The sequence below is a fragment of the Rhinichthys klamathensis genome, unplaced genomic scaffold (assembly GCF_029890125.1).
Source record: "Rhinichthys klamathensis goyatoka isolate OS25496 unplaced genomic scaffold, OSU_Roscu_1.1 h1tg000059l_1, whole genome shotgun sequence".
NCBI lineage: Eukaryota > Metazoa > Chordata > Actinopteri > Cypriniformes > Leuciscidae > Rhinichthys > Rhinichthys klamathensis.
The window spans coordinates 2,347,247-2,364,215 of NW_026606604.1; the positions used below are offsets into that span (position 1 = coordinate 2,347,247).

At 38.0% G+C, this 16,969-nt stretch overlaps 1 protein-coding gene across 1 annotated transcript; it reads right to left on the reverse strand.

Annotated features, from left to right (window-relative positions):
* Window positions 1-3,390: 3,390 nt before the first annotated feature.
* On the reverse strand, window positions 3,391-16,551 carry flt3 (fms related receptor tyrosine kinase 3). The gene is made up of 23 exons (XM_056248925.1): window positions 16,441-16,551; window positions 15,149-15,291; window positions 14,935-15,041; window positions 14,696-14,813; window positions 14,440-14,585; window positions 13,537-13,661; window positions 13,298-13,436; window positions 12,934-13,111; window positions 12,062-12,159; window positions 11,755-11,860; window positions 11,418-11,605; window positions 11,131-11,219; window positions 10,916-11,048; window positions 10,726-10,830; window positions 10,488-10,598; window positions 9,587-9,743; window positions 9,261-9,373; window positions 8,173-8,291; window positions 7,864-7,986; window positions 7,658-7,769; window positions 7,437-7,536; window positions 3,886-3,991; window positions 3,391-3,805 (listed from the first exon to the last, which is right to left on the reverse strand). Exons 1-23 carry the CDS (start codon window positions 16,489-16,491, stop codon window positions 3,626-3,628), a joined length of 2,847 nt encoding a protein of 948 aa, XP_056104900.1. The 5' UTR covers window positions 16,492-16,551; the 3' UTR covers window positions 3,391-3,625.
* Between the last annotated feature and the right edge of the window lie 418 nt (window positions 16,552-16,969).

Genomic DNA, 16,969 nt, shown 5'->3' on the forward strand with positions numbered 1-16,969 from the left:
CAGACTGCTTCTACAAACTTTTGTGAAAGAATGGGTCGCTCTCAGGAGCTCAGTGAACTCAAGCATGGTACCGTGATAGGTTGCCACCTGTGCAATAAGTCCATTCGTGAAATTTCCTCACCATTAAATATTCCATGGTCAACTGTTAGTGGTATTATAACAAAGACAAAGTGGAAGCAAATGGGAACAACAGAAGTTGGCAGAAGTCACCAACTTTCTGCAGAGTCAATAGCTACAGACCTCCAAACTTCTTGTGGCCTTCAGATTAGCTCAAGAACAGTGCGTAGAGAGCTTCATGGAATGGGTTTCCATGGCCAAACAGCTGCATCCAAGCCTTACATCACCAAGTGCAATGCAAAGCGTGGGATGCAGTGTAAAGCATGCCGCTACTGGACTCTAGAGCAGTGGAGACGTATTCTCTGGAGTGACGAATCACACTTCTCTGTCTGGCAATCCGATAGACGAGTCTGGGTTTGGCGGTTGCCAGGAGAACGGTACTTTTCTGCCTGCATTGTGCCAAGTGTAAAGTTTGGTGGAGGGGGGATTATGGTGTGGGGTTGTTTTTCAGGGGTTGTTTTTCAGGGGTTTTTCAGGAGTTCCAGTGAAAGGAACTCTTAATGCTTCAGCATACCAAGACATTTTGGACAATTTCATGCTCCCAACTTTGTGGGAACAGTTTGGGGATGTTCCTGTTTCAACATGACTGCGCACCAGTGCACAAAGCAAGGTCCATAAAGACATGGATGAGCGAGTTTGGTGTGGAGGAGCTTGACTGGCACAGACTCCTGACCTCAACCCGATAGAACACCTTTGGGATAAATTAGAGCAGAGACTACAAGCCATGCTTTCTCATCCAACGTCAGTGTCTGACCTCACAAATGCGCTTCATTTGCATCAAAAATTCCCATAAACGCACTCCTAAACCTTGAGGAAAGCCTTCCTAGAAGAGTTGGAGCTTGGCTGGAAAGGTTGGGCCAACTCCATATCAAAACCCTATGGATTAAGAATAGGATGTAATTAAAGTTCATGTGCATGTAAAGGCAGACATCCCAAAACTTTTGGCAATATAGTGTATAATAAGGACCTAATTCATTAGAATATATTTACAGTGTAATGTCTATTTTCAAATAACGTTTTATAGCATGCGTTAAATATGCAATAAAGATAATAAAAAAGAACAATAACATTCATTTGTAAGGCCGTGTCACAGGACTGTCAGGCCCTGTCACACAGGAATGTGACTGGGCCTGATGTGACAGGGTCTGACAGCCGGTGTTGTGCCGAATTTCGACCCCCTGCCAAATTAGTACCCCCCTCATTGAAGTCAGTACCTGATTGCCTAATCCCAACCCCGCCCCTAATCCTAACCCCTCCCCTAATCCTAACCCCTCCCCCACAACTAATCCTAAACCTACCAATGCTAGGGGGGTAATAATTTGGCGGGGGTCGAAATTCGGCACAACACCGGCCATTTTAAACTGCCATTGCTCAGCCTGCTAGCATTCTAGCATAAAAACTGTTAACATGCAAGCAAGGAATTTCAGTAACCTTTTAAGACATGTTTTAGATTTAAAACATTTTCATTATTTTCTGGGATGTTTTACCATGACAGGGTCTGACCCTTTAGCTCGTCTTCCTAAAAAAAAAAACATACAAAAACCAGCTTAAAAATCATACAATTCAATGACAGAATTCAGCCTTGATTGCAATAGGCAGTTTGAGATGAGCAAAATCTGACCAGAACCGATCACCGGTGATCACCGCGAGATGCATGCCGGTTAGAAATGTGATGCGAGCTCCGCAGCAGACAAAGCGACGTTACGTCACGAAAGTGTGGACTAGTAGGAAGACCGCGAGTGCTTACCATAGGCCCTGTCCCAAATTGCGCACTTCATGCGGACTTTCGGTCTCGTGGACTTAAATTGCGCGTGCTCGCCATGTCTACGAGTCCGTAGGCCGTCCCATTTAGCATTTTAACGCTCTGAAGTGTGCTCAGTATCGCCCCCTTTGTACCCTTGAAGCGGTCTTCCGCGAAGCCCGCATAGATGCAGGCTCCACGCACTTTAACTCCTTGCGAAAGGCCAATCAGACAACGGATGGGAGGAGATTTCGCTCATGGACAATTGTTAACATGGCTGGGAAGAAAATATTTAAGTGTAATTATCATTACGGTTTTTATGACAAGTTTATACAAACATTATGATCATCGACCAGTGGTTGATGTCTCAAACATAGGCTAATAATAGCGAGCTGAATAATACGATCGCATTATGATTCATTAAATAAATAGAACAGAATGTCAGGGGTTTACTGAGTCATATGTAAACACAAAAACAATAGGCAGCATATTTCCCCGAACCTGTAGCTCCTGTCCATAACAACAATCAGACCGTCTTCCTGTTTCCGCCGTGACGATCGAGTGTGTCCCAAAAATACCAATCAATGCGCCCTCGCGGACTCACGCTAAAGGCCCTATAGGTCTGCACTACATGACGTCACCGAAGTGTGGACTCTGAGGAAGTCCACAAGTCCGGAGTGTGCCATTTGGAACAGGGCCATAGACAGTAAAAGAAAGGTGCTTTAGACATGTCTATGAGTGCTTAGGCTGCCATTTGGGACATGGCACTGCACCATGGCGCCCTCTTCTGTAGGTCTATGATATAAACACTTTCAAAGTCAACGCATTCCATAACGGTGCAATTCCATGAGGGTCCTCATCATCGGTGCTCGGGCTCTAACTGAGGTTACACAGAAATATGAGAAAAATGCACAATTTGTGTTTTATTTGCTCTGTTGCATCTTAAACCTTACATATAATCATTTTTCAGCTACTCCAACATACAAATAACAATGATCCCTTTTCAATAATTATATCCACTCATTCACTGTCCCAGTGCTCTCGAAAGCAAGGGAAATAAACAATGATTACATTACAATTAATACTTTATCACTTTAAGCAATGGAACTGAAAAAAAAATCATTTTTGTTTATAGAAAATCTGCACAAATGTGCAATTTTAAAATTTGTGTTACAAGAAATGATAAGCATAACTAAGCATACTGTAGACTATTCTTATTACATGATAAATAATATTAAAGGAAAATTATTAAGCCATAAATGTTTTAAAGGTTGAATAAATAGAGTTTTTCTTATAAAAATAGAGCAATTTATTAATTTATTAGTCTGCAAATGCAGCAAAAATAACATAATTAATACTGTCCATGATCTGTTCTCAAACACAGCAACTTTTATCATCCTTCATTATGGTACAGAAGCAGGTTAGGCTATTTTAAAGTTCTATTTAAAATTTGGAAGATTTGTTATTTTTCATAGTTCCTAAAGAAGCTTGCTGAACAAAACAACATTCAAATACTATATATTATTAACATAAAAAATGTTTACACCCATAAAAAATAACAAATAAACATTTGATAACCGAATCAGGGTTAATAGGCCTCAATCTAAAAATATTAAACATATTATTGGCGGTACAAGAAATGATACATAACAATTCCTTCCACAATTTCTCTTGAAACTAAAAATGCTATGTGTAAGTGGTATTGGAAGCACAAATTATGCATTAAGTTTTCCCAATGCCAGACATAATCAAGGCTTAAACTCATATTCAAACAAGAGGTTCAGTTCTGTCTAATCCAGGACTGTCCACAGATTTGCCTTCATCTGAATTCTCAGTGTTGGACTGGAAGGCATCCTGTTTGTTCTCCATCAATGTAGCATCAGGGGTCATCGGTGCATTCTGGTATGTTACTTCATTGTGGCAGGATCCTCCAAAATTGTAATATAGCTGTAGACAGATATCACAGTAAATGTGTATCCGCCAGCAATGTTACCATATTTTAAAAATAACTTTCACATAAAAGTCACCCTCTCTTCCAAAGCAGCCAGCTCTTTTTCCATGAAAGCCACAAGCTTGGAGAAACAAGGTCGATCTACAGGATCCAGTGTCCAGCAGCGACACATAACGCTGTATCTAAATAAACACAAACACCAGTAGTCTATAAAATGTACTGTATAATAAATGTTCTATGTTAATTTTGTATATATATATATATATATATATATATATATATATATATATATATATATATATATATACAGTCAGTGAGGAAAATAAGTATTTGAACACCCTGCTATTTTGCTAGTTATCCCACTTAGAAATCATGAGGGGGTCTGAAAAAAAAAAATCCAGAAATCACAATGAATGACTTTTTTTTTACTATTTATTTGTATGATACAGCTGCAAATAAGTATTTGAACACCTGAGAAAATCAATGTTAATATTTGGTACAGTAGCCTTTGTTTGCAATTACAGAGGTCAAACGTTTCCTGTTTTTCACCAGGTTTGCACACACTGCAGGAGGGATTTTGGCCCACTCCTCCACACAGATCTTCTCTAGATCAGTCAGGTTTCTGGGCTGTCGCAGAGAAACACGGAGTTTGAGCTCCTTCCAAAGATTCTCTATAGGGTTTAGGTCTGGAGACTGGCTTGGCCACGCCAGAACCTTGATATGCTTCTTACAGAGCCACTCCTTGGTTATCCTGGCTGTGTGCTTCGGGTCATTGTCATGTTGGAAGACCCAGCCTCGACCCATCTTCAATGCTCTAACTGAGGGAAGGAGGTTGTTCCCCAAAATCTCACATTACATGGCCCCGGTCATCCTCTCCTTAATACAGTGCAGTCGCCCTATCCCATGTGCATAAAAACACCCCCAAAGCATGATGCTACCACCCCCATGCTTCACAGTAGGGATGGTGTTCTTGGGATGGTACTCATCATTCTTCTTCCTCCAAACACGGCGAGTGGAATTATGACCAAAAAGTTCTATTTTGGTCTCATCTGACCACATGACTTTCTCCCATGACTCCTCTGGATCATCCAAATGGTCATTAGCAAACATAAGACGGGACTTGACATGTGCTGGTTTAAGCAGGGGAACCTTCCGTGCCATGCATGATTTCAAACCATGACGTCTTAGTAGTGTATTACCAACAGTAACCTTGGAAACGGTGGTCCCAGCTCTTTTCAGGTCATTGACCAGCTCCTCCCGTGTAGTTCTGGGCTGATTTCTCACCTTTCTTAGGATCATTGAGACCCCACGAGGTGAGATCTTGCATGGAGCCCCAGTCCGAGGGAGATTGATAGTCATGTTTAGCTTCTTCCATTTTCTAATGATTGCTCCAACAGTGGACCTTTTTTCACCAAGCTGCTTGGCAATTTCCCCGTAGCCCTTTCCAGCCTTGTGGAGGTGTACAATTTTGTCTCTAGTGTCTTTCGACATCTCTTTGGTCTTGGTCATGTTAGTAGTTGGATTCTTACTGATTGTATGGGGTGGACAGGTGTCTTTTTGCAGCTAACGACCTCATCTAATTTAGGATAATAAATGGAGTGGAGGTGGACATTTTAAAGGCAGACTAACAGGTTTTTGAGGGTCAGAATTCTAGCTGATAGACAGGTGTTCAAATACTTATTTGCAGCTGTATCATACAAATAAATAGTTATCTGTAAATAAAAATCATATATTTTTTATATAAGATTATGTCTCTCACAGTGGACATGCACCTACGATGACAATTTCAGACCCCTCCATGATTTCTAAGTGGAAGAACTTGCAAAATAGCAGGGTGTTCAAATACTTATTTTACTCACTGTATGTGTGTGTGTGTGTGTCTGTATACAGTATCTCACGAAAGTGAGTACACCCCTCACATTTCAGCAAACATTTTAGTATATCTTCTCAAGGGACAATGCTATAGAAATGAAACTTGGATATATTTTAGAGTAGTCAATGTCCTGCTTGTATAACAGTATAGATTTACTGTCCTCTGAAAATAACTCAACAGCCATTATTGTCAAAATAGCTGGCAACAAAAGTGAGTACACCAAGTGATAACAGCACTACGCTGTTTAACCATGCCACATGTCCTATTCATAATTTTCATGTTTTTGCCTGCTTGACAGGACCATACAAATTTGTGTATCTTGTATTAGAGCAGTTCAAATTTGTGCTTTGGGTACAATTCTCTCATACTGACCACTGGATGTTCAACATGGCTCCTCATGGCAAATAACTCTCTAAGGATTTGAGAATTAGAATTGTTGCTCTCAATAAAGTTGACCGAGGCTATAAGAATATTGGTAACACCCTGAGTTACAGTACAGTGGCCAGGGTCATACAGAGGTTTTCCAAGACGGGTTCCACTTGGAACAGGCCTCACAAGGGTCGATCAAAGAAGTTGAGTCCTCGTGCTGTGGATCAGGTGCAGAAGCAAGCTTCAAAAAACAGATGCATGAGTGCTGCCAGCATTGATTTAGAGGTCGCAGAAGCGGAAGGTTGGCTTGTCAGTGCTCAGAACATACGCCGTTGGCCGTTGTCCCAGAAGGAAGCCTCTTCTGAAGCTGGCTCACAAGAAAGCCCACAAACAGTTTGATGAAGACAACCTGTCCAAGAGCATGAATTACTAAAACCATGTCCTGTGGTCCGATGAGACTAAGATAAACTTGTTTGGCTCAGATGGTGTCCAGCATGTGTGGCGACGCCTTGGTGAGGAGTACCAAGAAAATTGTGTCTTGCCTACAGTCAAGCATGGTAGTGGTAGCATCATGGTCTGAGGCTGCATGAGTGGTGCTGGTACTGGGGAGCTGAGCTTCATTGAGGGAAACATGGATTCCAACATGTACTGCGACATTCTGAAGCAGAACATGAAGCCCTCCCTTCAGAAACTGAGCCGAAAAGCATGATAACGACCCCAAACAGACCGCCAAGATGACAACTGCCTTGCTGAGGAAGCTGAAGGTGAAGGTGATGGAGTGGCCAAGTATGTCTCCAGACCTGAACCCTATTGAGCACCTGTGGGGCGTCCTGAAGCGGAAGGTGGAGAGACGCCATGTGTCTAACATCCAGCAGCTCCATGATGTCATTATGGAGGAGTGGAAGAGAGTCCCAGCAATAACCAGTGCAGCTCTGGTGAATTCCATGGCCAGGAGGATTAAGGCAGTGCTAGATAGCAATGGTGCTCACACAAAATATTGACACTTTGGACACAGTTTTGACATGTTCACTTAGGGTGTACTCACTTTTGTTGCAAGCTATTTTGACAATAATGGCTGTGTGTTGAGTTATTTTCAGAGGACAGTTAATATATACTGCCATACAAGCAGGACATTGACTACTCTAAAATATATCCAAGTTTCATTTCTATAGTATTGTCCCTTGATAAGGTATACTAAAATGTTTGCTGAAATGTGAGGTGTGCACTCACTTTTGTGAGAGACTGTGTATATATATATATATATATATATATATATATATATATATATATATATAATATGCACACACACACACACACATACATAATACATACATACAGGTTATATCAATTAGATTTTGATTTTAATTAAAAATAGAGGCACTTACATGGATTCTGCTGCATAATAGGGTTGCTCCATTTGATATCCACTTTCAATCATTCTGTAGAATGAGTTATTCACAGTTATACCAGGATATGGGGTGACTCCTAATAGACATGAATAGTGATTAAAAATAACAAAACACTGTGTTCTTTTAATCAGGAATGATTTATAGAAATGTTCTTGTTTAAATACAAGTTAAGCTGTTTTGACAGCAAAGAGAGACACCTAGAGAAAAGATTTCCCATAGAAGAATGCCATAGGCCCAGACGTCGCTCTGCATAGTGTACAGCCCTTTGAAAATACTCTCAGGAGCCATCCACTTCACGGGCAAACGCACCTGCAAAAATGGCATGTAAACAATTACAATTACAAGTTAACTAAATGAAGACCAGTCACATCTAGACTATCATACATGCACCCAAAATACCTACATTTCCTCTTACGACGTAGTTGGAATCATATTCAATGTCTCTGGCGAGGCCAAAGTCGCCGATCTTCACTTGCCTGCCATGTGTCACCAAAACATTTCTGGCTGCCAAGTCCCTATGGATACACTGTAGGCAGAAAATTGTTCACAAAAGCCTTGCAATGACTACACAACGATATGAGAAAACAAATCAAGATATTAACCACTCAGACAAAAATAGTGGGAGGGGGGGATGGGGGAAATAAGAAAGGTGTCAGTTTCATCTCTGAAATAGCAGGAAGTAGAAGTTTCTGGATCAGAAAGATAAGCTCACATTTTTAGAGGACAGGAACTCCATGCCCTTTGCAACTTGAAAAGAGAAACTCAGGAGGTCATCATAGGTGAGACTCTGAAGTTCCTCTTCTTGAAGTTTGTCTTCACATTCAAGCATTTCTTTACAGAATTGACATAAAACAATTTAGTTTTATTACCTATTGTATTAATTATCATTAGTTATTTGGTTACAAATAACAAACAAAATAATCATATTGACATTCTGCAATCAAGTTTTGCTTAAAGTGCCCCTATTATGCTTTTTTGGACATTACCTTTCATGCAATGTGTAGTATAGCTGTTTATGAATATAAAAAGGTCCTATAGGATTGTTACAAATTTGCATAATGGTCTTCATTGGTTCCCCACAAACAGCATTTACTTTGACTCGCCCTCAAACACTATAGTTGTAGCTAAGGCCTGGAAGTGTTTGGTTCGTGTTGTCAAAATGCCGAGAAGATGCTGTTTTCTGCGCTGCGAAAGCAAATCCACTTTGCATGCACTTCCAAAGGATGAGGACTCGTGCTTGAATTGATATGGTAAAACCGACGCCATCGTTACTGTTCTTATCACTGTAGTGCTGCAATTCAGATATGGTAATGTTTTGTTTCCAACTCATGCTGTAAGCGGAAGACCAATCACAACAGACTGGGTCATCTGACCAATCAGAGCAGAGTTGGCTCTCAGAAAGGAGGGGTTTAGAGAGACTGAATTCTTTATCGAACAGTTTCAGACTGTGAGAAAAGAGGTGATGCTGCGTTGTATGTTATGAGAAAATTAAAGTGTTTTTTAACCTTGATTGCATGTAAACCTATTGTAGGAGACCTCAAAAGCAAGATTAGGAACCTTTAAAATACCATAATAGGGGCATTTTAATTCTATAAATTGATGTTTTATGAAAACATGCATGCATGGTTTAATAAGTGAAACAAGTTAATATGAATAATAAAATTAGTAGGTAAACATTAGTCAATAAAAACATGAGTTGTCAATTTTTTTTGAGAAATAAAAGTAATAAAAGTCATTGTATAATTCACTTGATGATATCTATGTTTTAAAACCTCTCAAATTTCCCTTTTCTCCACATACCCTCAACAGTAGACACTGAGGTGATGCTGGGACTGAGGAGCGCCTCGATCTCCTGTCCTTTGCTTGTAAGAGTCATGTGCAGGCATGGGTTGTTAGAAGGCTCAACATACTCGCTGAGGAGGCACGGCAAGGAGAGTGAAGCACATGGTCTTTTACAGTAACTGCATGACAGTTTATTCAATTATGTACACCCTTAGATTTACGGTTCCCCTTCAGTACAAGATATTAATTTCCCTCTGTTCCGCATGGGGCTTTTTTTTTTTTTTTTTGCTTTGTCTAAAAGGGCCACTAATGTAATTCACTTTTTGGTGGACTCTTATGCAAACCTGGAGTTTCTCTTCTGCTGGAAGTTGTGGTAGAGGCCCCTGAATCTGTCCCTGTTGAAAGCATCTGTCAGATATTTGTGAAAACGTTCCCTGTTGCTCTTCAGGTAGTTCAAGAGATCTCCGTTACAGCAATACTGGAATATCAGGTAAATGGGACCTGCAAAAAAAAAGCAACAAAAAAAAAGCTGTCTGACTCTGACTGTATATTGTGCTCATTTGACATATAAGTAAATAAATGGACAATAGTATTGATTTGAGTTCAAGTCACCATGAAATCAAAATGGACAAATCTTATTTTTTTTATGGAATATTACAGTATTTATTATAAATGATTTTTTATAAAGTTATGTTCCCTCGTAATCTTTAATCAAAATAACGTTCCCTTCCTGGGAAAAGTGGTGGTGGTCGAGGAGAGCCCCCGACATGATTGTAAAGCGCTTTGGGTGTACAGTAGTACATATGAAAGCGCTATATGCCTCATTCATTCATTCATTCCTCTTGCAGCGATATCTCTTTTCTTCTCTGATGACGTGTTGACTGGCGTGAGGGCAGGACAACCTTTCACTCACATGACATCACAGCAATAGCAAACCACAACCATCCAATCAATTCCCAATGGACCAAATCATGTCCCACAAGTCCTACATTTGTTCTTGTTTGAGAAGCCGTTTCACTTGGATAAGTACGTCACATTAGAGAAGAAAAGACTATAAAATGATTTTATTATGTGAGAAGAAAGAGAGTTTAGATTGCTGAGACATGGAGATTTCTCATGCAGGAGGTCAAACCTACAACCGACCAATCAGAATCAAGTATTCAAGAGAGATGCAAGATATTCTTATGTGTAGGAGTCTCCAGCAGAGGATGTGATTCAGAAACCCATGACTTCTCCAAATCTTACCTGAGCCTGTGCAAGCTCCGAGCAAGTTGACAATGTTTTCATGGTGTCCAATATGAGTAAGCATTTTCAGTTCAGACATCAGAGCTTCCTTCTCCATTGCCTGGTGCTTGTCTGTTTGACGCATAAGTTAACAATACAAAGTACATGTTTTACCAACATATTCCAAAATGCCAATGACATACACAATTGATTGATTTCGTTTTGTAGAGATATTCATGGCAGTTTGGTCATTACTTACCCTTTAACATTTTTACTGCTACCTGAATGGAGACTCCCGGCTTGCTGATCCCATATGCTGTAGCCTGCACAACCATCCCAAAAGCACCAGATCCTAGCTCATTCCCTTTGGAAAGAACACAGAAGGAATTAGTAACACCTAATAAGTTATTTCTAGCAAGTCAAAAGAAGGTTCCTGCTCCTATCTTTACCAAGCTCAAGATTTTCTCGTGGAAATTCCCATTTCAGATCATACTTAAACTCCTTGAAATCAATGTATATGTAGTCATTGTCGTTGGGTCCGACCATCTGAATCATCTGGATCTGACACTGGTACACAGGCTTCTGTGACAAAGGAGTGTGTGTTTCAAGAAGTAAGATCTATGATTCTTGGTGTTTGTCATCATGACAGAGACAGCAGGTTTACCTTAACTCTGATGAAGATGATTAAGGCAAAGATGACCACGAGGAGTATGAAGATGAACAGGAAACAAATCACGTATTCAATGCGGAATTCTGAGGAAAAAGAGAGTGATAACCTGCATATGAATAAAATCACCTGGAGATTATTTTTATGCCACAAATTTTAAGCCTGCATCTGCTAACCAAACTGAACTAAAATCGTGATTCATCCTCAATGCTACCATATTTTTAACTAAAATGAGGATTGCACAAACCAATTTCAGGAGTGTTCAATTTGCAGTTTAGACTCACTCGTTTGCAGTAGTATTTGTTCACTGCAGCCAGTCCCTGCTCTGTTAGTGATGCAGCATTTAATAAGATGGTCCTCCCTGTTTGAGTGTGGTCTGGCAAAGTGAATTTTCTTCTGACAGAACTGATCTGAATCAATGAACTTGGGCTGAGCAACAGGCATCTCTTCCCACTCTTTAGGATCAATACATCTGCGAAAATATTCAGAGTTCAATTAATTTGCAAACAATGGCATGTTTCAGTAGAGAAATTGGTTATAAGTCAGGTATATGTTAAAATAAGCCTACAAGCAAATGACTTGTATTTCTTGTATAAACATGTTTATGTCTTGATGACTTACTTAGCATGTGATGGGCAGATCTTCCAAGAGACAGTCACAGGTAGAGAGCTTTCAGTCTCACAAATGGTGAAGTTTGAATCTTTGTGAATTGTAATTATAGGAATGTCTGCAAAATCATTGCATATTAATATACAGTAGTCAACATTTTGAAGTCGATCAAAAAAATGTATCAAAGTTGTCCTAAGACAAGAATGGGTTATTGTTCAGAATTCATGTATAACTTTGATGAAAGGTTTTGATCCACTTCAAATGTTGACAACTATATTTCACATTTAACATCTCTCTTTTTAAACTGTTTATCACTTACCTATAATGCAGAGAGACATGTTCCTCGTGACACTATATTCTTGTGTCATTAGTTTCATTTGATACTGGCCCGGTTCAGGGTTACACATCTTAAAAGTACTAAAGAGAGAATGAACATAATAACCAAACACACACTGTAAACCATTTTAAAAATCCATCATCAAAATGTTATACATTTTAATTGTTCTTAACTTAAAATGTTTGAGTACACTAAATCATACATTTATCTTAAAACGTTTATGTAATCTCAATATAACCACTTGTATTAGTGTATACTTAGCTAGCTTTAACAAGCTAGTTTGCTAACATACTAAATTGTTAACAATAGAATATTAAACAGTAGCACTTGCTGTATGAGTGCAGCAATATAGAGGATTTATTTGCTCTCAAATCAAGCTAATGCACCACTCGTCACCATGATGGTAACTATCCTAAAACCAACATTAACAGAAATTCTTCTAAATATAGCATAACAAAACATTAATCACTACTAAATCTCCCACTTAACATTAATCTTGCACAAAAAAAATTATATTACACTTATTTTAGCATTTACTCTCCCTTTCGAGTGCCATCGGCAAAGCATGCTGGGAAATAGACATCCCAGCCGTTTCAGTTAAACTTAAGTTTGTCTAAATTAAAAGAAATAATTTCATACAACTCAAAACAATGAAACAGTTCAGTTTACTTAAAATATATCAGTTCTGTGAACCTGAAAGAAAGAGAAAGTGCTAAATACTCATAAAAGTTAATTTGACTAAACTAATTAGTTTATTTTAAGTTTGTCCTACTCAAACCAATCAAGTATTTTGAGCGTTAGGGTTTACAGTGCAACAACAAAATGGATTAAAATGGATGGCATGAGGTAAATACCTATTAAAATCAAGGTGGTGGGTCTCTCTGCCCTGTATTTCGGTTTGATTTGGTGTAATCCAGTGACACTGGGCTTTTGGGAAGGAGAACACCAGAGCCTGGAAGCAAAAGCTTTCCTTATTTCGTGCTAGTATGCTGTTGTTCTCATTCAACTGCAATATGTCGATTTTGTCATTTTCTGTCAAGGAAGGATTGCCAATAGAGGAGGGGCAAAATTATAATTGTCATTATTGTTTTTTGCAAAATACATTGTCTCAATTTATAGTCAAAAACTTCTGTATTACTCATTGTGTGTTCTATAATCACATTTATTCAAATAAATATGTTTACAATTTTTACAGAAAATGGCAATGGCTTTATTTACCAAGGACCTTGACATAGGTGTTCCCAGAGTGGCTGTTTTTAGATGTGCAGATGTACTCCCCACTATGCATCACGTTAACTGATTCGATAAAGAAGTGCTCTGTCCAATCTAAAAAATGTAATGATGTAATTCCCTTGACCTGCATTAAGGGCATACAAAACAAGTCAAAGCATCAGCAAACTGTCAGAGCAGTGAAACTAGGATTTTATATTTCTTCATGGTTTCCATCCATATCTTACTACTGTGTTATTGAAGTGCCATCTCAGTTCAGGGTTTATTCTAGAATTTATGGTGCAACGGAGTAGCAGAGACCGACCAGATTTCAGGAAAATCATCTTTTGCCCATCCACTTTCGTATTAAGATCTGAAGGAAAAGGAAATCATTTGTTGATATATAATATTAACATAAACTATGTTGAACATTGATATAATGTTATATATAAGTTGCATCATTATTTATCTGTTCTTTAGATAAGAAAATAAATATTTTAAGAACTTTTTTAATTCAGGTATCATAATAAGTCAAATCCAAATGAGGTCGCTGACACTATTTCAACAATGTCTTCTTGTCTCATCCACAGACCACAAAGATTGGACAAAGTTTGGGGTCGGTATGACTAAAGAAACAATACTTTTATTCAACAGGGATGCATTAAATTGATTAAAAGTAAAGACATTCATAATGTTACAAAATATTTCTATTTCAAATAAACACTGTTCTTTTTATTCATCAAATAATCAGGAAAATGTTTTGTGGTTTCCACAAAAATATTAAGCAAAGCAACTGTTTTGTTTCATTGCTCGTAATGAAAAAAAAATCTTGAGCAGCAAATCATATTAGAATGATTTCTGAAGGATCATGTGACACTGAAGTAATGATGCTGAAACATCAGATTTGCCATCACAGGGATAAATTACATTTTAAAATACATTAAAATAGAAAACAGTTATTCTAAATTGCAATAATACATCATAATATTACCGTTTTTACTGTATTTTTGATCAAATTAATGCAGCCTTACTGAGCTACAGTAGAAAATAATAACATTAAGAACCCCAAACCCGGTTGTGCACATGTATGAAAAAATAGATACAAATTATGTAACTATTGTAAAAAAAAAAATAACAAAAAGATTACGTACCGTAATGATAGAGCTCAGTACATTCTTCTCCCAGGGAATTATAGGCACAGCACTTTATATTTGGAGTGTTAGGATGATAATCATAACTCATCAAAATGCTCTCTGTCTTATACCACTTATTTGTCATGCCCTCCTTTGGTTTTGTGCTAAATGGAAAGCAATCAATCGAAATATTATAGCATTGATTCATTTAATAAATTCCCCCTACAAGGAACCATCCCTTCAGAAGCAGTGTCTAAAACAAACTTCATATTACCTGTTACCATACCAGCTGATGGTTGGTTTTGGGTTCCCCTCAGAAGTACACACTAATTGAGCTATATTGCTACTCCCTGCTTTTGCAATAGCTTTGAGCACTGGAACTGATGGCCTTTCTACAGAGACAACAAAGAGACGTCTTAAATGAAACAACTCAAGCAGGGTAAAGTGATGGATTAGATCAGATGCAGAGATGTTTTATGTGTAATTTCTTCATTTCTTCAGTGTTTGACTTACTTTGTTGTGATTGAACGACTGTAACACTATGAATGCCACAGATTACAGTGTATATTTCATTTCCAAATCTCTCAGTGTTCTGCAATGGATCCATAGAGGAATTTATCCTGTAGAAAGCATATAAAAGATTTCGATCAATTATTCATCTTTTACATAAGGTGATGTGTTAGAGTTACCTAATCCATTCAAACCTCATCATCCACCCAACACAAACCTTTGGTAGCAGAGACATTTAAGCCCCTCTGGTTTGTTTAGTTGACATGAGCTATAAATTTCCACAGTTTGTCCTTCAGTGACGTTCAGTTTAATTGGGTCAGAACTCATCAAGTCAGTGTCTTCCAATGTGCATCTTACGGTCTGAAAAAAAAAAAAGATGTGTACAGACTTTAACACTCCATAACCATCGATGCTGAAAAAAGAGCAAACTTAGCCTGACAGTAAATGTCAAATACAAAGCTCTGTGGTCATTACTGCTATTTCTGTAAAATCATCAGTTCTGCTTTTATTTATAGCTGCTTTTTAACTGCTTAAAAACTGGATGAACATTGGTATATAAATGCAAGATAAAAGATCTAATGCCCTTTCCCACAGAAATTATTTGTTACAAATAATTACAATAAACACAACCTATAAGCTACTGCAGTTCATTACGCAAAAAGGGTGTTAAAAGGTTTAATTCCTAATACAATTTAACAATGAAATAATTCCAGATTTTATACTGTGTGTTATTAAATGCATTTTTTCTTAAACACAGTGACATTTCATTAAGAATTTGGTACACTTTACAACAAGGTCTCATTTGTTAACATTAGTTAATGTATTAACATTAAATAATGAGCAATACATTTGTTACAGTATTTATTAATCGTTGTTAATGTTAGTTAATAAAAATCCAACTGTTCCTTGTTTGTTCATGTTAGTCCAGTGCATTAACTAATGTTAATAAATGCAACTTTTGTTTTTTAAATGTTGAAATGAACATGAAATGCTGCAGAATTGTTAACTAATGTTAACAAATAATGAAACCTTATTGCAAAGTGTTACCAATTTTTTTAAATAACATTTTCCAGAACCCTTTTACCATCTTAACTACTCCTTAATAAAACAATGTAAAATCACATAAATAAATAAAAACCGTGATGACATCAGCATCATCATCATCATCTCTTGTCTCCTTTTTCAACCACTTTCTATTTTGTTAAATGATTAACCACACATTTCTAAAGTAAACAACTAAATGTTAATGGTGTTTAACAGAATGTTTAAAGTCTTACAAAAATGTGCTTTGCAAAATTATCTTTGATAAACGGAAAAGGCATTTGTGGCCCTACATTTAAAGTACTGTTCAGGCAAAACTCGCGAGGGTGAATAGTTCATCGATAGGCATCTCTCTAACCTCAACCCTGTGGCATGTGTGTGGGTAAAGCTAAAATATTCGGAAGGAGTCAGAGAACTGTGGGCAGAAAGCTGTACTGAGCCAGTGAGGAGCTGATCAGAAAAACTTACCGATCCATCAGTGTCACATTGTGAACGAGTCTCAGTTGAAGCGTCCGTCATCGCGCTGCCTCGAGCTCCCAAGTGCAGCACGAGCAACACTTCGGTGCGAGATGATAAGAACAAAACAAATGTGGGAGAAAAAAAAAACTGTACATAATTCAATTGACTAGACCTTAAATTAAAGGAATAGGCTACATTTATGACATAGAAATTAGACAAAATTAATCACACACGAATAATCCATTAAAATGCGCACTTATTTACATAAGCTAAATATAGCCTAAATAAACTTGCAGTGTGTCACCGGTTCAGTGGTAAATTACAGTAACAAATATTTTGTCCGACTTACCCAAAAGCCTCTTTCCTGGACGCATCGCGTGAATGCATCACAGTTTCTTCCTCGACCCTTGTGTGATCATGAAATAGGATGGACAGCGAACAGAGGCGCAAAGACTTTCACTTCAGCGCATGACACAAAACATCCCTTCTTAATAAGGCTCAAAGGCATTCGCTTCAGCACATGACACACAAAACATCA